The sequence below is a fragment of the Gallinula chloropus genome (genome assembly GCF_964237585.1).
Source record: "Gallinula chloropus genome assembly, chromosome: 22".
NCBI lineage: Eukaryota > Metazoa > Chordata > Aves > Gruiformes > Rallidae > Gallinula > Gallinula chloropus.
The window spans coordinates 8,293,502-8,318,956 of record NC_140107.1 but is presented as its reverse complement, the minus strand read 5'-3'; the positions used below and the strand labels follow the sequence as shown (position 1 = coordinate 8,318,956).

Genomic DNA, 25,455 nt, shown 5'->3' with positions numbered 1-25,455 from the left:
CTGACTCCCACTGTTTCTCACATCACCTTTAAGTACCAGGATTTCATTTCACTACAGGAACCACCCATTTCAATTTGCAGAAACAAAACAGCAGGCTTCTAGTTTGCAAGGGGAAGGTAAAGGCCAGAATCAGGTCACTTCAGCACCATCTACCTTCCAGGTGGCCTCAGCCATCACCAGCTATGTTGTTTCCCTAAGGCAGGCACTGACAGCACACACACACACACATGCATCTCCTTTAGCTATTAAAGCAATCAGACACCTTACACATCTCAGAGGGAGGAAGGAACTCAGTACAAGCCCACAGCTGGAGTCAGGGGGCAGACTGAGTTTGGGGGAGCACACTGTTCTCTAGCCACAGACCTCCTGCAGGTCTGTGAAGCAAGGGGCTCGTCAAGTGCCATTGATTTGTTGCTTAAATTTAATAATTCTATTCCTGGAGGGGGTTTCTGGAAGCCCAGAGCCTGTGCTCTGCAAGTATTTGAGCAGTTAAGCTGCAGACTAAAAGCAGAAGTCTGGAACAGGAAGGAGTCCTGTGAAGGCAGGTCACACTGCTGGCAGCTGAGGTATCACTGAGATGGGTACCAGTCTACACCCACGACAGGCACAGACCCACAGAAGCCTTTGGTGCTCCACAGCAAAGGGTTACAGGAGAGTGTGACACTGAACCTGCATTCAAAGCCTCCAAGGGCTGAGTATTACAGACATAATGTCACTTTGGAAGCAGATGAGGTCATTATTGGGGCAGGGCATGAAGGTAAGAGGGGTTTGGTAGACATAGCCTGGTTGAAACAGCTTACTAGAGGTTGTAAAGGGACTTGATTAATTCACAGGCAATGCCAACAGCCCTACAAAGGGAACATGGTGCCAGCCTGTGCTCCAGAAACCAGGCAGTGGTGAGCACACTTCAGGCAGGCTGGTGAGTAACTAGAGATTCTCCCTCCAGCAGAGCCCAGTAAAAAACAGCAAGGCAACTGGTGGTTGAACTGGTCTGCAAACACCCCCTCCAAGGGGTTTACACAGGGAGCACGGTGCTGGGGGTGTGTTTACCTCAGGTTTGACCCCAGAGAGATCCTTCCCCCCAGATCCTGATTTACCACCTGGAACAAGGCAGAGAGTCTGGGCAGCAGCAAGAAAAAGCCTTTTCTTCTTCCTTAGGAGGGAGAAATTCACTGAATTCCTGGTCAGAGTTGCCCCCTCCTCAGCCAGGACACACCAGTCTTCTGCCAGGACAGATTTTTCTCTCCACCAACAGAAAAGACAAGTCACATTTCAGCCAAATTCTTTGGAAAAGACAAGAGTGACACACTGAGAGTCCCAGAGACAAGCACAGGCTCACACACAGCTGACAAAGCTCCCAGCACCATCTCCCACCAGCCAGGAAAGGCCTGGAGCAGATTCACAGAGGATACCAGGCAGTGAGTGTTCTGTTGGAGACCACCAGGAGGGTTTTTCACACCTGCAGAGTCACAACACCACCCAGACACACAACACAATCCTCACTGAATCTCCAGAATACACCCAGACTGGGCTTAAGGCTGTCAGGCTGCTCCCAAACAGCAACCAAGGCTCCTCCTCACCCCTCTCTGCCAGGTCCCAGCAAGGTTAGGAGAGAAAAAAAGGCAACTCTGTTTAAAAGAATCCCACCAGAACTGATGGGCCAGGCCCTGACTGTGGGGCACCTCCTCAAATGAAGACAATAGTTTCTGCACAAGCCAATGCTCTGCTGCTTTTCCTTAGACATAAAATTTACTTTATTTCTTTTCTTAAAAAGTTTAAAAATACAGAAGGTTCAAGAAACTTGATTTTTCTCCTTGCAGGTGTTCAAACTGCAGCTCAAGGAGAAAACAATCCTTCACTGAAATGTTTCTCTTAATTTTTTTTTAATTTTTATTTCTTTTTTTTTGTTTCAATCATCACCATCATTAGGACAGAGGTTGAGGAGCACTGACTCCACCACTAATTTGATGACGTAGTTTTGATTCCAGATTTCACATTTCCAGGTGCCAAGAGTTCAGAAAACAGCCATGCCAGAGCTTCAGCCTTCCTGTGAGATTCTGGGGTTTATTGAACACAGCAGTGACCGTTGGCATCTTTGAAGCGTAATCGCATCTTAGGTCGGTATTTCTCAAGGTAAAGCAGCTGTTTGGAATTGAAAGCTCCCCTCCTTTTCCTAAAACAGAGAGAATGAAGGCTGGTGTCAATGGAAAAAGCACTGCTGCTGTCACCACAGACATCCTAAAGCAGGATAATCCTCACTGCAGAGCTTTTCTCTGCCTACAAACCAGCGTCCTGGCTTGGTTCCACATCCACTGACACTCTGAGGAAGGAGAGAGGAGCCAGCACACACCAGGATTAAACCAAAACCCACTTGGCAAATTTCAGCCTTATTTTCTTGGATTGAAGAGAGTTTGTTTCCAGCAACAGTCACAGAACAACACCAAGCCCACCCTTTCCTTGCAGACACAAGTGCTACTGGTTGTACCAGCTGGGTAAGACCACGACATTCAGATACAAATACCTAAGAGGTTCTCAGGAAACAGCTTCTCTGTATAAAAGGTGCCACATCCAAGGAAGGACAAATTCAAAAAGGTCGGTTGACAGCAATTCAGTTTCCAAAGATAACTGAAGACCCCAGGAATCCATAAAAGGCCAAATTGCTTTCTTGGCAAAGCTCATTCAACATCATCTTACCTGCTGGGCTTCATTTCAAGATCTGATGCTATCACTAAGCCAAGAGAGCTCCTCAGTCTCTTCCTTCACCAGCTTAGTTATTTTCCAGACAGGTGGTTTCTGACATCTCCTGGGTGGGTATCACACTCACCCACAACACCCACAGGAGTGCCAGTGCTCACCTCCCTGCTGTATAAACTCTGCTCAGAGGTCTAACCTTACTAGATTTCTATTTATTCATTTTAATTAGGAGCAATCAGTCTGTGCCACATTCCCCTGTAATTTTTACAACCCTTGCCTAGATAATTTTTCTCTACAAGTTCAAAAAAAAATCTCTTAGGTCAAGAGTTCAATATCAAACCCCAGATTTTAAAACAATAATAAAAAATAAAAGGAAGGAGTGTTCACCTTTTAATCCTCACTTCTAAACAGAGGGAAGGGATAAACCCTCAGCATTAACATCAAAATCATGCCCATGACTGTCAGGATAGAGCTACCAGAAGCCACATCAGAATTCTAACAAGCTCTGCTGATCACCCACTGTTCAAACACAACGTGAAGGGAGGGGTTTCTTGGGAAGGGGGAAGTTCAACTTACTGCCTTATAAACTGAACTGCATCTTCGTACTTCATTCCACATTCAATGAGAGCAAGTGCAACCAGGACAGGAGCCCTAAAGGAGAAATCAATGTTTAAGGAAGATCTGGAGAAAACAATATATTGAACCCCTCAAAAAATACATCAAATTAATCTCTAAAGGAATAGCTGAAGTACTTTCTCTTTAAGCATTATCTACAGAGAGACATTTGCCTGCTGAGTACCTAATGCAGAATTTCTTTTAGCAGAGACACCAGCTCCTTCCAGCACACAGGCAAAATGAAATAAAAATCAATAGTGTTTGGGGCAGGAAACTGTAATTCTAGATTTTAATGCTTTCTCATTTCACTACCACCTGATTTTCTGCTTTGCTAAAGCCAGTGTGTAACAACACCTGCATGTGTTCTGCTGCTGGAAGCACAGTGGGTGTATCTGTACACAGGGCAGGTCTGTGAGGCACTGAACAGACCACACAGGTTTCATGGGGTTTAATTCTGTACGTGGACCTGGGCATTCCAGGGGCAGCAGAGTGAAACTCTGCTTTGAGATCCACATTTGGGAATGGGTTAAGTGTTCAGAGCTGGCTTGTCAACAAGCCCAAACTGCAATACACACAGTTACACACAGCCACCTTCCTAAAGGTGTTCAGGAGAAGTGGATACACAAATGTTCATTATCTCAGGGTTTTGGCTCTTGTGTCTTTAAATTCTGGCTGCTTCTCCCTCTATCTCTTCATTTCCCCCACCTCTGCTTCTCTAGAGGTAGAAATTTAAGAGCTTGACTCCAACTCTGTGCTTGACTCCTTGAATCCAGCTTTCTTGCTCACTTGTTCATGTCTTAAATGTGAACAGCCCCGTGGTTCCTGGAAGAACACCACCACTGAAGCTCCATCTCCTCCTAGCCCATAGGATAAATCAGAGATTACAGTTGGGAATATGAAGGTAGCATTTAACCTTCCCAGATCAGTTGGGTTTTCTTTGTGTTTGTTTTTTCTTGTAATTTCATCTTGAAAGGAAGCTCTTCCCAAAGGAGGAAGTTATCCTTTGGGTTGGGAAGGGAGAAGCAGCCTGCATGTGAGCAAGAAATACAGGCCCAGCTCTTCCTACCACTGAAGTGAAGCCACTTCAGAGCACAAAAGCAACTGAACCAGTTCTGCTAAATGCTTTATTACCATATGCTCCCAGTATACCAGTTAAAAACAGGAGGAAATTTAAAAAAGCCCAAGTGCAGCCTGAGAATTTGCATTACACAGGGGCACTGGGTTTGTCAAGCAGGAGAGATTTGATTGTTTCCACAGGAAGAGACAAATTAACAGCACCTCTAACTGCTCCTGACTGACAGGAGTGTTCTGAACAATCTCTCCACATTCTTCCTCTCATCCTTGATCAAGAGTTATGAAATTACTCAAGATCTTTAAGCTGTGCTAAGCCTTTCTTGCTTTAATGACTTGATGCTGCTGCTTTCAAGTGTTATTTAGGGGAAAATAGAGGAATTGGCATTTACTTAACACTTCCCACGACCTAAATCCCCAACAAACAAACTACCTTGGAGCCCAGCATGGAGACACTGACCTTCCCAGCCCTGCAACACAGTGAACAGCAACACAGCATCCGGGCTCTTCGCGGAATTTGGTTTTCAACAGGTTTAGCCAGTCATCAACTATCTGATTCGGAGGTGGTGCTCCATCATCAAAGGGCCAGTCCTTTGAGAGGGGGGAAAAAAAAGGACATTAAAATATGTGGATTTCAGCCCATAATCAACAGCAAGGCGACCAGAACCAGGAGAAGGAAAATATCCCACTCAGCAGGAGGTCTGTATTACACCAACGCTTCCCTGAGTATTCTTCTGGTTGCACAGAAGTTTGTAAATCAATATCATAACACAACACTAAGTGTTTAACAACCATTTAATTGCACTTTTCAATAAGATTTCAATAAAACTCTAAACTCACTCCTTTGTAGTATAGAATTTTTTTAGAAAAATAGCTGCCCTTGAAGTCTCATTTTATTAAAAATATGTAAAAATCAATAGGCATTTCAAATAAACATTTGAAAGATGAGAACTCTGTGGACTTTTCCCTGTGGTTGTGTTTTAAAATACTATTTGTAGAGCAGATTGTACAGAAGAGAAGCTACTTCATAACACTTGAAGGGGATCAGCAGAAGAGAAGGTACTTCATAACAACTCGATTGGATCAGCTTGTCCAGCTGCCATGAATCCAATAATCCTGAGCATTTTCAAGTCAAAAAACACACATTCCCAATAAGGAAAAAGGAATAGTGCTCAGAGAAAGGCAAAGTCAACAGCTAAGTGGCACTGACAATTACATTTCTGCCTACTGAAGGGGCAGCCAACACTGGAACCACCCAGGCCACATTAAATATCATCGACATGGCTGTAAATCAAATTACATGTGAGAAGCTTCCCATTTTCTCGAGGTCACAGCTCCCTCCTGGAACTCGTGCTAAGCAGAGTACTACATGTCCTACATTTCAGGACCAAGCACAACATCACATGCTTTATAATCTCCTCAGACACAGGGAGTGCTGTAGAAAGAGCACTCCTAGATGGAGGGGAAAAACCACTTAGTAGTTATTTAGCACTTTTCATTAGGCTGCAATGCATTTTACAAGAGAAACTCCTAGCCAGAGCTTCGTGTTATTCAACAACCTCTCCAAATGGCAGGGAAATTGCTTTGAAAGGAGCCGCCTCCTTCCCTCACTGGCTGGGAACAAGGCTTTCATGTAGTATCTTGAAAACAGGTTAATATGAAGTAATAATTCTCTGAAGCCTGAGAGAAGCAAGCAGGAACAAGCACAACCAGAGGTAAAAACCCACCACGCTTCTCATTTCGAGACGCACTTATTGCCACCCTAATACTTCCTGAGTAGCAAGTACAGCTTAGCACCAACCTCAGCCAGAGAAACGTGTTAGCTCTCTGAAAAAAAACAACCCTGTGAGGTAGAAAACTGCCTCTCAGAACTACAAAAGCAAAAAGCCTTAAGTTCTGAATTAATAGCCTAGAAAGTTAATTCAGAAAGACAGGCAAAGCCTGAAGAGCGCTGAGAACTCCTCCTGTAAAGCAAGGGGGAAATTAAAACTATCTGGGACAGCACAGCAAAATAAAAGGCTACAGAAGCAAGATCATAAGGCAAAACTTGTTCTTTCTAATAAAAGGCTCTTATGTGATGTTTTCCCCCCAGTCACACATTGCTAGCTGTATTATTTTAGGCCTAGTATCATCCACTGTCCCAGGAAGAGACATACGGGCTGCCAAGGGAAGAGGCATTACCCACTGCAAGATGCTTCCTCTTGAAACCACCTTGCAAAGAACAGGATTTACACGTCAGTTCCCTGCCCTAGTTTTAGATTAAATTAAATCCTTTCCTTCAGCTTACACACCAGCCACCGTGCCCACACAACTCCTGCACTGGTCTGAGCTGTCATCTCCCCACAGAGCATCATCACCTTCTCAGGGACAGTACACCACCGACATTCAGTGAGCACTGATAACACACTGCTGCATGGAATACTGCCCAGAATGAGGAACAAGGATAATTCTGAGACCAGAGGAGTTGCAGCAAAGTTTTGCAGGGTTTTGGGTGTTTTTCCTGATTATGAGTTCTGCCAGCATCACCTCTGAACACCTGGCAGACAGCAGGGAAAACAAACTGCTAAGCTCCGTGACCAAAGCAGTTATTAATAACCAGGATGATGCACAGAGATTGCACAAACAGAAAATACAGCTCTTTTGTGCCACCCTGCAGCAGCTCAGAGGGCTGACAGGGAGGAAAGGGTTACTCTTGTTTACCCTTTATCTGGAGCAGCCTTGCTCAGCAGAACAGCTCCAGGGTTGCCAGTCAGCAGTAGCTGTGGGATTGGCAGCTCAGAACCAGCCCTGCTGAGGAGGACCTGGGTGTCTGGGTGGGTGAGAAACTCCCCATGAGCAGCAGCGGCTCCTGCAGCTGGGAAGGGCTATGGGATCCTGGGCTCCATCAGCAGAGGGGTGGCAGCAGGGACAGGGAGGGGATTGTCCCTCTCTGCTCTGCCCTCCCCAGCTGGAGTCCTGTGTCCAGAGCTGGGGCCCAACACAAGGAAGATGTGGGGCTGGTGGAGAGGGATCAGAGGAGCCAGAAAGATGCTCAGAGGGCTGGAGCAGCTCCCCTATGGAGAGAGGCTGAGGGAGCTGGGCTGGGTCAGCCTGGAGAAGAGAAGGCTATGGGGGGACCTCACTGCAGCCTCCCAGTCCCTGAAGGGAGCAGAGGAACAGGAGGGGAATCAGCTTGTTAAAGGGCAGAGACTGGCAGGACAAGGGGGATGGAGTGAAGCTGGAGGAGGGAAGGGGGAGATGAGATATTAGGGAGAAGTTCTGTACAGAGAGAGGGGTGAGGGGCTGGAACAGGCTGCCCAGAGAGGGGGTGGGTGACCCATCCCTGGGGGTGTCCAAGGCCAGGTTGGATGGGGCCCTGGGCAACCTTGTGTAGCTCCAGGCCTGGAGGTTGGTGTTGGAGCTCTCTGATCCTTGGGGTCCCTTCCAACCCAGACCAGTCTGGGATTCTATGAGGAAATAGCAGTGACAGGACTGGAAAGTGACAAAGAACCCGTACTTCAAAGCTCCCACTGACCTCACTCCCAGAATTGCCTGAATCTGCTCCAGGGGGTAAAGAAACTCTGCTCCAGGGATGAACAGTAAATGAAGGAGCAACAGAAGGGGAACAGTGAAACACATCTTAGATCCTTAAGATTAACAGAACGATTGCAGCCTTCTTGGTTGCCAGCCAGTGCAAAAATCCTTGCAGAAAAAGCATTTCCCAGTTTTTCCAGTGTACCATTTCTGTGTTACAAGTCCTTACACATGAACAGAGCTGCAAGGGCTGCAGAAGCCCACAGACGCTAAATCCATCCCCACCTCCTGTCTCCTGGATTTAATCTCTGTTGATAAACACACACATGCATAGTACTACTTCAACCACAGAACATCTAATTCTCTACTTTCTCACTATGCCATCTGCCAAAGCAGCTCTGTAGCTGCCATATTCTACCCATCCTGCCAGGACACGATCCTGTATCACGGCATGAGAGCAGGCTTTGCTCAGACACTCTCATTTTCAGGGGGTTCACTATGCTTTTTGACCTCAGCAGCATTAAAATAGACACTAATCTCTCTCAGGCTGTGTTTTTAATCTTAATGTTATTTTTGCAAGCAAATATTAGCTTTAAATAGTGACGTGTTATTTTCTCAGCCAGCTGGTAATTCAACACGGTTTCTGAACAGCAAGAGGACTGTGAGAAAACATGCATTCAAGGGAAGGAAAAGCTGCAGAGGAGGTGCTCACATTGGTGACTGGCTGAGCTTACCTCAAAATAGCAAAACGCTGTGGCAATACAGTAAATTACTAAGACAGCCTCATGACTGGGATCATCAGGATCAGCGATGACACGGGCAGCAAACCTTCCCCGTCACCGTTCTGTCACCCTTAACAGATGCCTGGGGGATTCGTGCTCTCTCCTGGCTTTGGCTTCTGCAGCAGAGCAGTACTAAGAACTGGTGCATACTGGAGGCAGAGAGGCTTGCTAGCTGAGGGAAGTGTGCACAGGCACAAGACCCCTGTGTTACTCAGAGTGAAAGGCTCTCCAGCAGAGCAGAGCTGAGCAGAGCAGGCGGAAACAGCGTTTCCAGTTTTGAGAACAGCTTCCTTAAAAACCTGCTTTCACTTCAAACACCAAGACTGTGAAGTTTCTTGAGAACTAAAATCCCCAAACTGATTCAGAAGTGCAGGCTCCCGAGCACAGAGCACTCCACAGCTTCTGCAGCTGCCCCCTGGGGCCCTGGATTGGAGAAGGTGGATTTTACCCTTGGCTGGAGGAGCCAAGGGCAGCCCCCCTGGCAGAGCTGGACACCTGCAGAACTCTCCCAAGTCTTCTAGGAAGAACTCAGATCTCTGCTTGGCACAGGAACATAGAAATGCTCCAAGCCCCAGCCTAAATCAGGGCTCTGAGGGCTCCTACACCAGGAGTTTAATCCTTCCAGTCTCTGGCAACCATAGGAGTGTCACAGCTGGAGCTGTCACAGCAGCATGCCTGAAAGCACCACAACACCCCAGCCCACAGGGGCTCAAGATGCAGAGCACAGCCCTAGGAGCACAGCCCTGCAACCACTGATTTTTCCAACAACAGAGGCACACGTGGCTGCCTGGAACTGGAGTAAATGCTTACTAGGGCCCGGAGCCAAGAAACCTGACTGACCTGTACGTGGAGTTTTCACAGCTATGCCAGGATACGAGTTTTTCTCCTAATGGAAAACTGCAGAAAGTTTTCCTCTGACCAAGCCATAAAAAAATCAAGGGGCAATAGAGGACTGACTGCCTGCAAGAAGGCAGGAAGATGCAGTTTCTGGCCTCACAACAGTATTACTCACTCCAGTAAAATAAACTGATACTATCTGACACACTATAATAATTCGGAAGTATTGCCTGGAAAAACACCGCCTGCAAGCTTAGTGTGAGCACACACCTCTTAAAAAAACCTCCCCTAAAACACCAAGCAACACTAGACAATAGTCAGACAGCCATTGCATAATGTTAACTCTGAGTAGCAGTTAAGGAATTCCACCTGCTGAACTGGGAAGTCACCAGCAGCCAGGCTCTGCTCAGAGGCCAATATCCTGCTACAGCCCGTGGGAGCCTCTATCAACTCACCAGCTATCTGAACGAGCAAGAGAAGGGAGTTTTATCTGCATCCTGGGAAGATCAACAGTAAAGCCAAGAAGCTTTCTCTAGAGAAAAGGACCAGACTAAGTTGTATGAATCACAAGGCTGAACACTGGATTAGTATTGACCCAGTCACTGAGAGGCAGGCAAAATACCTCAATAGATCTGGAAATCAACATCCCAAAGCACCCAGGCAACAGCAATGAGCTGCAGGAGCCCTTCACAGAAGTACAGCCAGTTTCTCAAAGCCAGCTGCAGCTGGTGCAGGGGATGACCTGCTTTCAGCCAGCCTGAAACCACCAGAAGCTCTTGCCCAAAGCATGAGTGCCATCAGGCCACCTCTGTTGCTTCTAGACAAGCGATTGTTCATTTTTAGACAGTTGGAAAGGCAACTCACTAGAACCTGGATTCCTTCCTTTTCAATCGGAGCTTGATCGTAAGTGGCATCACAAACTCGCACCAAGGTTGTCACTCCGTACTTCTTCAGCTCCTTGAAGAGAAAGGACAATGTGAGCACACCAACAGAGCCAAGGACTGAAAAGCTTTCTCATCAGCTACAGAAAAACCTGTTAAAACAGAGCAGCACCACGACTGCTGTGCAGCTCCAAGGTGGCTACACCATGAAGGAGCAAAGGACAACCCAGCAGCGACAGCCTGCAGCAGGGCAAGGGTTACAAGCGACAGGAGTTCAGGTGAAGCATCTCTTGATTCTTCTTCTAGGGCAACACCAAGGTGGGAAAACATTACATGAGTAAGAGCAACAGTAAAGCAGCTGCTTCCAATTCTCCATGCAGCTTCTTCTCTTAATACTGAAGCCTGGAGCTCTTTCCTTCAGCCAGTGTTGACATTTTGAGGCAGGGAGGAACAGAACACACACACACACCACCATACTCCAGCTTCCTTGTAATGCACTATAAGTAGCACTTTGTACTAGATAAATAATCAGAAGATCAAACAAAAGCTGTTCCAGTTCACTTTGAAGGTTCATGCAGCAAGAATTTCCTCTCATGTCTGGACTGAATCATTATAGCCTCTGACAATTACCAATAAATATATTGCAGAGTCAAGATTCCTGAAAAAGGAAGAAAATCCACAATAATGGGGGAAAAAAAATTAGAAAGACCAAAAGAACATGGCTTTCAGATAAAATTAACCACTACTATCCGAACAGATTCACGGTGAAGAGCACGTGCTAAACGATGGAAGTCTGTTAATAGCCCCAGTCAGGCATCAGTATCAGATGACAGGATCTCTCTGGAATTAAGAAACCCCCACATATGCATGATAAAAGTCCCCTAGATAGAAAGGGCACAAAGATACAGCAGGCTTGGAGCAACCTAGAATGCAGAAATACACTCTACTACTGCTGCTACTCTGATGATGTCTTCTGTTTGTTTTTCAGAACACTGAGCATTAAATTTTGGGGTATTTTTGATCTTCTCACGTCAGTACCAGACCGACCTACTGCCCATGGTAACTGCCTCTCCCCACAGCCAGATGCCATTTCTCAGGGGTAACCTCCAGCACCTAAAATCTCTGATGGTTCTGGGACTGGCAGGGCAGTTTGGTCACACATCCTGCAAGCTAAAACATGGGTTTAAGTAGTGCACTTAATCCTACTCTAAGGGATAAGCAAGATTAGAAACCAGCTCCAATTCTGTTAACCACTTCGTTAAAAGCCAGAAGGTGAGCTGTAGATATATCACAAGCACTGCATTATTTAATGAAAGATCCCAGTTAGAACACAGAGTCCTTCAGACACCAGGACAAGGGTAGCAAGGGGCTGTGTTTGTATTCTAAACCAGCAGCTCATCCAGCCTCTCACAATTAGAGAAACTCAAGACTTGGAAAAGGAATTGGTAGATTCTCCTCTCACACCATCAAGAAGGTGAACAGCACGTTAAAGACAGAAATGCCTTGAGTTTCACATAACATAAAGCCAAAGCTCCTCCAGTTTGGTACTTCTGTAGATCCTACAAGCCTGTGAGGAAGAGAGGACTGTGTTTTATTTGACTTACCTCTATGAACTTGCTGAGGGTGGCGTTGGTTGGGTTGTGAGTGATAAGGAAACGCATGTTCTCGTAGGTGATTTCCACGGGGGCTGGACGGTTCATAATGGCAAAGAAAATGTGTAAGGGGCCCAAAAAAATATTAAAAAAAATAAATTCAATAACCTTGGAAATGTTTCACAGCAGAAAACATTAAAAAAGACCACTAAAATGCCTGGGATTGATCAGAGCTTGCTTTCACGTTTGTTCCTTAAAGAATTTGCTTCTAGAAAAGCAGGTTTGCTTCAGAATCCACTTGAGTTCAGCTTCAGCCTCAATTACTGCAGGTGGTATCCTTCAGACTCCAAAAAATTCTGACTACATGCAAGACTAGGCAGCCTGTTCTACATTTAGGCACTGGTGAGGCAAAAAAGTAAGGGCAGATTTTCTCTCCACTTTGTTTTCTTGATGCTTAGTTTTGCCAGAGTCAGTAAGAGGAATATGCTTCCAATGTGCAGGAGATATCCCATATATTTGAGTGTGTTTCCGCTGCGTCTGGAGTCTTCAAGGCAAAGTAATTATGGCACGTGGAACCCCCTGCTCTCAGCTCACTTGTCAGCCAGGGTGCTGTGCTGGGCCTGGCAGAAGTCTGCCCTCACGCTCAGAATCGCCATAAATGTGCGACGTATATTCCAACAGAACACCTGGAGAGAGGGAACCACACCATGGTCAGAGGAGCTGCTGTTTCAACCTCCAGAGATACCCAACATCCACCCTCCCAGAGAAACCCCAGAGCAGACAAGACTACAACAAAACCAAACCAAGTCTTTCCTGGGGTCCCTGAGAGTGGTAACCCCAAATACTCTGCTGGCAGTGAGTATGTTCTACCCCAAACACACAGGACTTCTTGTAACCACTGCTCCTGGCAGCCAGGACCATGAACAGGGAGAGCTTTCTGCAATCCCTGCAGCCCCTCCCTCCTAACAAGGTGCCCTAAACCAAGAAGAAACAGCACAAAGCCAAGGGCATGCTGGAAAGCAGCTGGTGCTAGAGCCCTACCTGCCTGGCTTGGGCCCAAATATGTACAAAGTATTGTTGGAATTGCTTTATTTTCTGAATAAAATGAGCAGTAGGATCAGAAATCAGGGTCTAACTGCACATATCTGAGCTTTTGCTAGCAGATAAATTTCACCAGTGATGTATCACCAAACTCCCAACAAGAGCAGGGAGGTCTCCCAGAAATCCCAGACTGGTCTGGGTTGGGAGGGACCCTAAGGGTCCCAGAGCTCCAACCCCCTGCCACAGGCAGGGACACCAACCTCCAGGCCTGGAGCTACACAAGGGTGCCCAGGGCCCCAGCCAACCTGGCCTGGAACACCCCCAGGGATGGGGCACCCACCCCCTCTCTGGGCAGCCCCTTCCAGCCCCTCACCACTCTCTCTGCACAGAACTTCCCCCTAATATCTCATCTCCCCCTTCCCTCCTCCAGCTTCACTCCATCCCCCTTGTCCTGCCAGTCTCTGCCCTTTAACAAGCCCATTCCCCCCCTGTTCCTCTGCTCCCTTCAGGGACTGGAAGGCTGCAATGAGGTCCCCCCACAGCCTTCTCTTCTCCAGGCTGACCCAGCCCAGATCACTTCACAAGCAACTAAAAGGTCATTTAGCAGTAATAACTACTTAGTTTTTCTTAGTTTTATCTGTGTTTACAGGCTGGGGCATCAAGGCAGCAGCAGCAGCCTCCAGCCCTAAACACACCAGATTTAAAACAGCAACAATAAGAGATGGAAAAGGTAATTCTGCTGTGAAGTTGGGAGGGATTAAAACAGAGCTCAACTCATTTCAGGCTGAAACACTGAATAAGCACCGTGGCTTTTCAGGGTGTTTAAAGAGCCAAAGAATTGCTACTGACAGATTTATTTTTTTTAAGGGGGAAAAAAAGTTTCAAGTCAGCTGAACAGAATCCAAAGGAGCAGCCAGAAGTCCCAAACCTGCAGCTCAAGCAGAAAGGTCAGTGTGGCACATTGAGGAGAAGACAATTAGGGGAAAAACACACACACACACGGAACTTCACCCCCCAAAGTTCTGGTGTGCTCCACATCTTAATGAGATCCCTGCTTTCAAACAGTCAAATTAAGTACTACAAAATTACCTTTTTCATTGACACCAAGTCAAAAATCACCCAAAGAACAGCAATTATTGCCTTAAAGAACAGCTTTCAGTGCCAAAAAAATACATTAATTAGGCTGCCAGAGGCAAGAACAAAGATGTTTTCAACAACCTCCCCCGACCCCAGGGCGGCTCTTGCTCTGACTGACTGAAACACACATTTCCAAAACGAATCCTGGAATATTTTATCAGTGTGATGACTACAGGATTGAGTCTCCCCCCAGATGGAAGAGCCCCATCTAAACACATCATTCTCAAGTCCTTACACCCCTCAGTGCTTGTGCATTTGTCCCAACTCTCTCTCATGTGTGCTCCCAGATCTCAAAGCAAGAGGCTTTGTTGAAATGCTTCACAACCTGCTCTAGCTAGGATGTGCTCCAGTCACAGCATCCACATGTGCCCAACACCTGTAAAACTTAGAGCAAGAAAGTCTTTTTCCAGGCACAGACCTGTTTCCCCCCATTTGAACACACACTCCAGCCACTGGAGAGAATCCCCCAGGCTCGTGGTGCAGGAGCAGCTGCAAAATGCACTTTTTAGGCTGTTTCAGTACAACCAGCAGTCAACAGGTCTTGGCATAGGATATCAAAACTGGGATCCAGAGGACCAGAGGCTTACAGCATTACAAAGTACACTGTGGGGAGGGGAAGAGCTATTGTGCTGGATTTAAACAAAGCCTTTCAACGTTTTTCTTGTCAGCACCAATAATTTGGTTGGAAGAGCCCCATGCAGGGCTGTTTGCACACTGTTGTATCAAATCAGGTCACTGTGGTTATGCTTCTCCTCCCTCAAGCAAATCAAAGAGGGAATTTCAACCCAATTATTTGAACAGTCTTTTTGTAAAAAATCTCTTTACCAAGTGGTTAAGAGGACACGTGGAGATGGCACCTCCCAGTAAATTCAGTGTGGCAAGGGGAGCCACCAACTCAAGTCCTGCAGCTGCAGGAGCAGCCTGACCTTGGCCAAGCCACTTCCAGCAGCTCAGCAAGTCTGCAGATCAGGAACACCACCACCTTACCTTCCCCACAGGAACATGAAGTGTTTAATTAGCTAACAGCCAAGGAGTGATTAAAAATGCAAAGCACTGTATTTAAGTCTGAAAAATGATTTCCAGAAGGATAAGAAGTTTATGTAGCATACAACCCTGTTCCTAAAAGGCTTTGCTTACTGACACATGCATCCCTTCCTCTTTCAACTGCCAACTGTTAAGCTGGAGTTTAAAAAGAAAAGCCAGGCTTCTATAATTAAGTAAATTAAAACCAGGGAAAACCCTACTGTCTACAACCTCTGATGTCCCCAAGTAAATACTTGAAGATTACTTCCTCCCTGTATTAGCAAGTAAATTTGCACTTCCAATCTCCCAGAGAGCTGAGCTCTATCAAACTGCTGACTGTGAACACTGACCAGGTCTGTGGATGCTGTAAAACAAAACAAAACCAAAATTAGCCAATTAACCTTCAACTATTTATATTTAGAAAGTGAGACAGCACATGGAGAGAAACTAAAAACTTACAACACACTGTATGTGGCTGAAAAGAACTAGATATGCTTGGGAGCCAGTTCCTGGTGGGGTTTAATTTAATTATCAGGGAATAATCATTGGATCACAGACTTCTCTGGGTTGAAAGGGACCTCAAAGCCCATCTAGTTCCAACTCCCTGGTGAACAGCCCCTCTCCCACCTTCCTGTAGGACCCCTTTATGTATCAGTACACAGACATTATGTGAGTGCCCCATCCCTGGGGGTGTTCCAGGCCAGGTTGGATGGGGCCCTGGGCAACCTTGTGTAGCTCCAGGCCTGGAGGTTGGTGTCCCTGCCTGTGGCAGGGGGTTGGAGCTCTGGGACCCTTGGGGTCCCTTCCAGCCCAGACCAGTCTGGGATTCTGTGATTTTATGATTCTCTTCTCCAGGCTGAACCAGCCCAACACCCTCAATCAATCTACACAACCAAAAGCCCAGTGAGCTGTGACAGGCTCTGCACCTACAGACTCAGAGTTGTAACTCCCAGCACAGCCAGAGCCCCCCACCAAAGCCTGAGGAGGCCGATTTGAGAAGAATGCCTTTCAACACCACATGCAAGAATCTGCTTAGAATGTAAGCAAGGGGCAGTCCTGTTAACCAGCATAAATAAATCAGGGTGATTAACTCATTAAGAGTGAACAATTAAATGAATTCCAGACTTGACAGAAGCCTTGCTTCAGATTGCCTTGAGTAAAAACCCAACACACCAACAGGCTTTATCTCCTGTGGCTGCCTCCTCTGTCACTGCATCGACTCCTGAATTAGACACTCTGACAGGGCAAGTCCCTTGTTCATCTGTATTCTGCTTGTACCAGCTGAGGGAGGTGGGTCTAATGAAAAACAAGTAGCAGCATCGTAAGGAATTCCTGCTTCCACCACACCAGTAAAAGTGCTGTGGTAGCTACACCAGGATCAGGGAACAGCTTGCAACAGCTGCAGCGTCCAGAGATTGCAAAACACAGATACCTTTGGAAAGGTCACTTGGATCAGCTTTCAAAATAACCCAGCACACAGGATGCAGGGCAAAGCCCTCTGATTTGCCAGGCTGTATTGAAAGAAAACTTCAGTCTTTGGAAGATTTCTACTTTCAAACCATCCCAACTCATCCTGTTCCTCTCAGTGGGGACCCACGTTGGGTGCTGATGAAGTTGGGTCAGGAGATGGTGAATTTTTCCTCTTTTTTTTTTTTTCCTTCTTCAAAACCTCCTCCTCATGGTCTGCACTCAGGTGAAATCAGCACCACAGGGTGCTAACAGGACACTCCTTAACCCCATAAAAGTTCCCATTCTGATGTGATGCTGCAGCCCAGCCAGGCTCTTCCTGACATCCTATTTCACTCACCCTTCCTGCATCACTCTAAGTGACCCATGCTCTACCCACACAGTCAAAATGTCCTGTTTCATCTATTTTCAGGTGAAAAAAACCCTCTCCAAGCCCTCCAAAACGAGCCCCAAACCAGTGGAATCACATATTAGCAAGAACTGAAGCAACCATCTGGGTTTTTTTAAATACACCCTCCTAGTACACAGAGAAAGGAACCTCTGGAACTAACATGCTTGGAAAAAAATCTTGAGCTGTCTCTCTGAAAGAAGCCTGCTCAGAATGACACGTGCCTGGAGAGGGGTGAGGTCAAAAATTTTACTGTTCCACCCTATCCACCCCCGAGCTCCCTCCCAGCCTGCTGACAAGTTCTGAGGGTGACTCATGCGTTTCCTTTTGCTCTAACCCAGTCCTGGGCTGTAAAACCCAGGGCAGCAGCAGTGAGAGAGCTGCTTTGGCAAGGGGAAATTAAGCAAAAGAAAAAAAAAAAAAGCAGATTAAATGAGTGTCTACTGAAAAGTGACACATCAGGAAACAGAGTTGTCAAAGGTAACCTGTGAGACTACTCAGGGAGACAGCGATCCGGAGGCAGAACTCACAGCTGAGGACCACACAGAGAAAGCTGAGCTGCCATTCCCCAAATTTGGGTGAGGTCAAACCACTATATCCACACAGGCATGGGTGCAGAGGGATCCTCACCCTGCCCAGGCAGTGGGAAGTGATTAGACACCACATTAGCTCTTGCAGGAAGAGCTGAAAGGCGTGCATCCTTTACGCTTCAGGTCTCCTCTTGCCTCTGAAACAGAACCTGCTTTGCAGTTCAAAATGCTGGTTTGGGACTTGGGATTTTTTTAAACCCTTCCCCACCCACCCTCGAGTTGTTTTAATCCCTTCAGAGGACACATTTGAATGTTATTTACATACCGTGCCCAAGAAGTTTAAAGTTACTAAAAGTGTTTGAAGTCAAAACCAAAAGGCCCTGATCAGAAAAGAGAGAGTTTCAAAGCAGCTCTCCTGTTCCAGCCAGAGAACTGCATCTCAGGGAAACCAAGTGACTGCAGACAAGACTCAGCTCCAGAGCCTGTGACACCAGCAACTCCTTCCTAAAAATCACAGTGCTGAGGCCTCTAAGCTGGACCAACAGCTGGCTTTTGCAACACGTGGTCCTCCTGCTAGATTATCAGTTTCCCCAACAACTCAGCCCGAATATTCTCACCCTGAATATTCTCACACTTCAAGATGAAGTATCAAATAAATAAATTAATTAAAAGAACCCATCCACCAAGAGCACGTGGACGAGTCAAGCAGGACTTACAGGCAACTTCAAGCCACACACCAACAAGGATGCTACTCTGTGAAGTTACAGAGCTGAATTACTTGCACCTTACTCATCCCACTGACTTAAATTTGCCACGTTACCTCTGCTGGAAACATGACTTTGTGGGGAGCTGGCTCCTGTTCCACGCTGCTGGGGCAGTTCAGTTCAGGCTGACAACTGAACCTCCCTGATAAATTTCACTGCAGAGTCCACAAAGTCGCGATTGTTGAAATCCACAGCCCATTATCTGGAGCAGAGGCAGAGTTCCAGCCTCAGAGACCAGAGAGAATGTAACTTTTTAGTACAGAACAGAGAGGAACAAGGGGTAACAAAAAGGTACTCACAACAGTGGGCTGAATAGAGACTGCAACCCAGCCTCTCAGGTGTTGCAACAGTAAAAAGGATGGAGAGATTTAAATTCAAGCCTCCTTTACCCCTTCACAATTAGCAAAACGAGCCCTGAGATGATACTGAAGTCAATAGCCACTATTAAAGGTATTTTATACTCTTATGATACGCATCAGCCAGATACTGCTCTAAATGGGTGCCAGCCTGATCCAGCCCTGCAATCCAGAGGAGTAACTCCTTCCCCAGACTCTCAAGCCATCAGGTCCATTTCCCAGTGTCCAGACAGAGCTGTTTTCAACCCCCAGCTCTTTAACTGGCAAAGCAGCTGTCAAACCAACCCCAACACAGAGCTCCTCTCTGCTAGCTCAGCAGCAGCACATCACTGGCAGCACGTTTTCTCCTCTCAAATATTTCACCACAACACCCAACCCACCCCATTTACCAAAGTCACCCGCTCACCCTACGCTCTCTCAAGAGCTGTTTTCAGCTGTGGATTGTCCTTACTGCCTCCCCAAGCCCTGCACTGCTCTGCTCTCCCTCCCAGGCCTCACAGCAGGTAAGCCAGCACGACACTGCACCACGGGGCAAAGTCCAGGAGTGAGGCAGCAGGCTGTGAGCACAGCTCAGTTCCGCTCTGAGAGAGGAAGAACCTTTGAGTTCTGGTGTGTGGGAGAGAAGGATGGGGAGCTGCAGGTAATTAATCCTGAAAGTGCAGGGGGGAAGTGTGTACAACCATCACAACTAGACCCTGGGGAAGACAGCCTCCAGTCCTGCCTGCGTGTCCTTACGTACACATGCACGTTCTCTTACCTTAAGAGCAACCAATCTCCTCTTCCCAACAGCTGAGTTCATTAAATCTAAGTATTTCTACATGTTGAGTCATAAGGAGATGGAGTTTTCTGGCTGCTTCTAGCTGCAGGTTTATCTTTTTTTCTTCTTTAAATACTAACTGCAGTTCTGAGTCAGAACCTGACGGTTCATTTGGGGAGTTCTGGAGCGAGTTTCCATTTATACAGCAGCCTTTAAAAGCCAACTTTGTGCCTCACTCCTCCTCACACCGAAACCAACAAGCACACAGCTGCCCTGAGAGAAAAAGCAGATCATGACTAATCACACCCAGGAGCCACGAGGAACCAGCACTGCAGCTGTGTGGAGGCCACTTCTACCACGATCCCTGCACCCTAACACCCCACACTCCCAATCCCTAACCCCCAGCTCTCCCTAGCTGGGGTTCCTCACCCACCAAAGCACATCCTAAGCAGCAAACCACAGCCTTTCCCAGTAAGTACACCACTCCCTGCCCCAGGCCTTCCTGCAGGGCACTCTTAGCACCCACAGCAACACGGGTACTTTCTTTAGCCACTGCCCAGGCCAGGCTTCATCAGCCACCACCCCCCCTTCCAGCCCAGGCAGCTCCAAATCCCACAGGGCAGCTCTGTATCTACACAAACCAGCCTCGGCATTCACATCCCTGCCCCCACTCAAACCCCAGGAAAACCACCACATCCTGGACACCCTTCCTTCCCAGCTCCATGCAGCCCCCACTCCAGCCTGACAAAGATCCCACACACCCCCCCGTTCAGTGTTGCTCCCAGCCTTCCCCCTCTCCCCAGCCCAGATCCCCCAAAAATTCGTTATGCTTTACAGATCACCTCCAGGCCTAACACAAGGCAGGGCCCCTTTCCCCAGCAACAACCCTCCCACCCCTTCTCAACCCCTTCCCCCATCCATGCTTACACACCGGAATAAGTAACACCCTCTCTGCTCAAACCAACCCCTCCACATGTCCCCCAAACCAGGTACAAGCAAGGCCTCCTCATTCACCCACACCAACACCTTGGCAGTCTCCTCATGTTTCCACTGTTGCAATCCTGCAGAGGATGAACTCCCCCCAAACAGCCCCCCCCAGGTACAACACAGACCCTCTGCTAATCCACCCACCTGGGGGTCACTCACCCCAGCCCCCCAGCTGGGGGGGACCCACACAAACCAGCTCTGCAGAGCGGGGGTGATGGGTACCACAACTCAACCTCATCTCATAGGTGAGGACCCTCCAAACCAGCCTGGCAAGTAGCAGGGACACCCCACAAAGCAGCCCAACACTGCAGGCAAGGGCTACTACCCTAAAACCAGCCCTACCAGCCACGGGGGTCCCTCACACCAGTCTAACCCCACAGGCACGGGGAACCATCCAGAACCAGCCCCGAAGTAGCGCAGGGACCTCACGAGCAGCCCCCAAGCCCGCTGCTCAGGCCAAGGGAGCTCCAGGGCCCGGAAGCGTTCCCCAAACAAGAGCCACAGGTCAGGAAATCCCCCCAGGCCTAGAAGGCCCCCCCCCGACCCAGCCCCTCAGAGCGCAGGCGGCCTCCTAGTCCAGCAAAGACCCCCCGGAACGAGACCCGCAGAGCAGGCGGGACCCCTGGAGCACACAGCCCCCCGCAAGCCAGCCGCAGAGCCCCAAGGAGCCCCTCAGGGCCTGGGAGGCCCGTCCAGACCTGCCGCACAGGCCGGGGAATCCCCTCACAGCCTCCCAAGGAGCCAGGGGAGACCCCCGCAGGCCTCCCCGCAGCCACCGCTCCCCCTCACCCCCCACCCCCACCCCAACGCCAGCCGGGCCCGCCCCGGGGCGGGGGCTTCAGCCTCCTCACCCGAAGCCCCCCAGCTCCTCCCCGCCGCGGCCCCTCACCCTGGGCATTGAGCGCGTCGGCGTTCTTCCGAGCGGGCCCGGCGCCTCCCACACACCGGGCCGGGGGACGGAAAGGAAGGAGAAGGGGCGGGAAGGGGGCGCGGCGGCGGCAGCGAGCCCGGCCTGGTAACGGCGGGGCCCGTGACGGGGCTGGGGCTGCGCTCGACCCGGTCCGGCCCGGCCGCGCGGAGAGAGCCGAGAGCCCGCGCGCCGCCAAACGGCTCCTCACGCACAGGCCGCTCCCTCCCCGCCCGCGCCCCGTGGTACGGCCCGCCCGCCGCTGATTGGCACGGCGCGCCTCACACCCACATCCGGCATTGGTACGGTCCGGCCCCCCCCCTCTCCCCTCCTCCTTCTTTCTCGCCTCCTTCCCCGGCTCGGTTCAACGCCGCCGGGCGCATCCATCCGCCGCCACCACGGGGGTGCTCCGGGCATGCCCACGCGGCACGAGCGACTCTGAGGCGGCCTCGCTCGCCGCTGTCGCGGCCTGTCGTGACTGTACCGCCGGCTGTCCCTCTCTGTGTTGCGGGGAACGACTCCCGCCACGCTGCTGCTGAGGGAACAGGCCTTTTCCCCCCCTGCCCGGCCTTGGTACAGCCCGCTTATCCCCCTTGGGCATTGGTACGGCCTCCCCCAGCGCGGCCAGAGGTGCTCTCCCCCTGGGTTCGCCCCGCCCTGCCCACTCGCCCCCGGCTGCCCCGCCGGCGGTGGGCACGGCCCGAGGCGAAACGTGCCGCCCGCCCTGCGGCCGCCGATCACCCTCGGTGCGCCGCGCCACGCCCCTTCCCCCCGCCGCTCCGCCACACTTGGACTGGCCCGCCGGCCGCACGTGCACGCGGGCCCTTCCACGCCAGCAATCACCCCTCCACCCCCGGCGCACAGCAGCGATGGTACAGTCCCACACCACACACACACACACACCCCCCCCCATCCCCGCGCAGTGGTTCGGCCCTCCCGCTGCTTCCGCTTCCGCGCAGACCCGCACCGGCAGCGGGGGGAGCCGGTCCCCCGGCAGGGCCCAGCCCGCGGCCCCGGCGGAACCCACAGGACCGGCTGAGCCGGGTCTCTGCCCCCGGTACCGTGACCCTGGCGGGAGCAGGATCGCGGCCCGTTAGGCCGGAGCCCGTCCCGGCGGCTGCGGCACCGGGCGAGGCGACAGCGCCGTGCCCGTGACATCCCCTCCCGACAGCGGGGCGCAGCCGCCAGCCCTCGCCCGGGGGAGGGTTGGGGGGGTCCGTGCCCGTTAAACCCCCGCCGAGGGGCTCCAAATCTCGGCTCCCGAGGCGGGGGGGAGGGAAGCAAAGCGCCACGTGGAGCTGAGCCCGGAGGGACCCGCGGCCGGGCTGTGCTGCACCGGGAGAGGGTTTTCTCTGCCCCGTTGGTGGGGGACGGCGGCAAGGACCACAGCAGCCAGAGCCGGGTGGGGATGGACAGAGCATTCCCCGTGCCCAGCCCAGCCCAGCCAGCAGCCAGGCTGCAAGAGGCATCAGCCAGAGCTGGAACAAGAGTCCCTCTGTTCCCGGCTCCCGTGGGAAGCCCTCGGCAGGGCCCCTCGCCCGAGCAGCGCCGCAGACACGCAGCCATTTGCATAACACACAATGTGGAGGGCTCGGCGCTGCCGGGTCTCTGCGACAAAACAAGGGCGTTTTCACCCAAAAAAACCCCAATAAATGGCCCCATCAGAAGCCGCGGTGTCTGCACCGGCCATCAGCTGCTCCCGTTAAAGCTTCACAGAGGAACAAACGCTGGGAGAACAAAGCAGGGGTGGCCCAACACACCCCCAGCTCCTATTTTCAGCCAGAGGGAAGCACACGGCTCCTCTGCCTGGCGCTGGCTGGAAAGGAGCCACCTCCCTCTTAACACCCAGTGATTTTATTTCTGAAGCAGCTGGGGACTGGCCAAGCTCGGGGCTGTGCTGCTCTCTCTGCAGGCTGCGTTAACAACAAAGGAATGTTCCGGCCCCTCGACACCCTGAGCAGGTCAGACAATAGAAAGAAAGGAGGTAGAAACGACTCATTTTAGGGATGGTGAAGTAACTGGGGAAGCAAAGTGTCCAGGTTCACTCAGGAAGCCTGGGAAGTGTTGGAAACTGGTCCCAGATTCCCTAATTTTCACTCCAGGGCCCACAAACAGGCAACATTCCTCTGAGAATTGGAAGAGACTTTAAAGGAGCCACACACATCTCTTTCTGCCTATTTTTTGGGGGGTTGGTATTCAAGGAATGGGTCCAAATCAAGCAGGTAATGACAGCTGCCACCCACAGCTCCACGGGCACAGCAGAGGCTGTGGGATGACAGGAGCTGTGTGTGCTCAGGGAGTAGGGCTGTGGCAGCAGGTGGGAATCCCAGGGCAGTGACAGCCCGTCACCCAGAGCAGAGTCAGTTCCTGCAGGCTCTGGGAAGGTGCTGTGGCATTTCCAAGTGACGCAGCTGTGAGTAAGGATGAACCAAGAGGAGCTCAATGGAAACGATGTGAGAATGACAGTGAAGATACACAGCGGGGGTGAAGGGAGAGGAGACAGCATGTGAATGAGGAGGGAACTGACGGAGGAGGAGCAGACCAGGCACACGTATCAGGGACCCACGCAGATCCAAAGCTGTCAGTAACACAGCTCCTTGTACAGGAGAGATGTTTGGTGCAGCCACTGAGCACCGAGCGACAGGTTCACACAGCCTCAGGGAAGGGGGGCTGGTTGGAAACGGCACCTCAGAGGCATGAGGGGCAGGACAAGGGCCAGGCTGCGTTACCTGATGGCATCAGGGGCTACGTCTGTCCACGAACGTCAGCTTCAGCTCTGTGCAGGAGGAGCTGCTGCAGGCAGCTGTCTGTTACAAGATACCAAGAGGTCAAATCAGAATACCGTGCTGCTTGAACAGGCTGGAGGATGGGTGCAACTCCATGGAGCCCTTACCTCCCCACATCCTCAAGCTATCACTGCCAAATTGTCAATAAAAGGCCACACTTGATACTAGCTTAAGGAGCTGGAGTGCTCAATGCATTCTCTATACTAGAGAACTGCCACCTCCGTAAACACAATAACAGAAACCCCTGCACAGTCACCCTGCAGTGCTGCACAGACACACCACCCCCCTCTAGCTGCACCCCATCACCTCTAACAGCAGCTCCTTAACTGGTACTTGTAGCCTACACGACACTTTTTCTTCTCTCCTCAAGACTCCTTAACATCACTCTGCCACTCAGGAGCGAATAGTCCTCTCCAAACCCCACACAGCCTGGGACCAACACGACGAGTACAGCAAGGCCTCTGTCTCCCCAGCAAGCACTGCCAGGCCCCACACCACCGGGCAGGGCTCTGAAGGGAGGAGGAGGGCTCAGCTGCCGTACAGGCCCTGCCAGACCATAGGGCAGGGAGCTGAAAGTAAGAGTTCCCACACAGGTACAGCCAGGCCCCACACCACAGGACTGGTCTCTCAGCACAGGCAGGCCACAGGCTCAGTCCACACCACTGGGCCGTGCAGGCAGGCCGCGCCTGAGGGGGCCGGGCGGGATGGATAGGCCGTACCTGCGGGGGCGGGCCGGGCAGGCCGCGCCTGGGGAGCCAGGCAGGCCGTACCTGCGGGGGCCGGGCGGGATGGATAGGCCTCGCCTGGGGAGCCAGGCAGGCCGTACCTGCGGGGGCCGGGCGGGTCGGGCCGCCCCCTCACCCGCTGCCGCGCCCCGACCCGCAGCCGCACAGCCCAGACCCGCTTCGCGCCTCAGCCGCCGCCTCGAAGAAACCGCTCGAGAGCGCATGCGCCGCGGGCTTTGTGGGGGAGCAGCAGCCCTCGCGCATGCGCAACAGCGCGCCCGCGAGTCCGCCGGGGGGCTGATTCTCTCGGCCGGTGACTAATGTCACGCCGGGAGACCTGCGCGTGCGCAGTGGGAGCCCAGCGGGTGCTGCCCGGTCTCTCCCACGTGCCCCTTCTCACGCGTTTCCTCACGGGGGGTCGGCACTGCGCATGCGCCTGAGGGGAGTTTTCTTAAGCCCGCCGTTGGCGAGGCGCGCGTGCGCGTGCCGGGAGAAGGGGAGGGGGGGGGTGGTTCGGCGCGCGGCGACGTGCCGACGCAAGCGCATAGGCGCGCCGGGTGGTCGCGCGGGAGCCGGCCCGGCACGAGCGGGAGGGAGGGGAG

The 25,455-nt window shown here is 50.9% G+C and overlaps 1 protein-coding gene across 1 annotated transcript; it reads right to left on the bottom strand.

The window, feature by feature from the left end:
• Positions 1–1,719: 1,719 nt before the first annotated feature.
• On the bottom strand, positions 1,720–21,582 carry PTP4A2 (protein tyrosine phosphatase 4A2). Its single transcript, XM_084274266.1, has 6 exons — positions 21,325–21,582; positions 11,998–12,671; positions 10,377–10,469; positions 4,841–4,971; positions 3,271–3,345; positions 1,720–2,173 (listed from the first exon to the last, which is right to left on the bottom strand). The coding sequence occupies exons 2-6, from the start codon at positions 12,091–12,093 to the stop codon at positions 2,065–2,067; spliced, it is 504 nt and encodes a 167-aa protein (XP_084130392.1). The 5' UTR covers positions 12,094–12,671; positions 21,325–21,582; the 3' UTR covers positions 1,720–2,064.
• Positions 21,583–25,455: the final 3,873 nt, after the last annotated feature.

Bases quoted from the DNA above. Each gene is read 5' to 3' on its own strand.
- PTP4A2 (XM_084274266.1), bottom strand. From the start codon at position 12,093: ATGAACCGTCCAGCCCCCGTGGAAATCACCTACGAGAACATGCGTTTC. The intron at 10,470-11,997 runs GTAAGTCAAATA...TTTCTCTTCAAG, and splicing joins CCCTCAGCAAGTTCATAGAG to GAGCTGAAGAAGTACGGAGT. The intron at 3,346-4,840 runs GTCAGTGTCTCC...TTTCTCCTTTAG, and splicing joins TGTGTTGCAGGGCTGGGAAG to GGCTCCTGTCCTGGTTGCAC.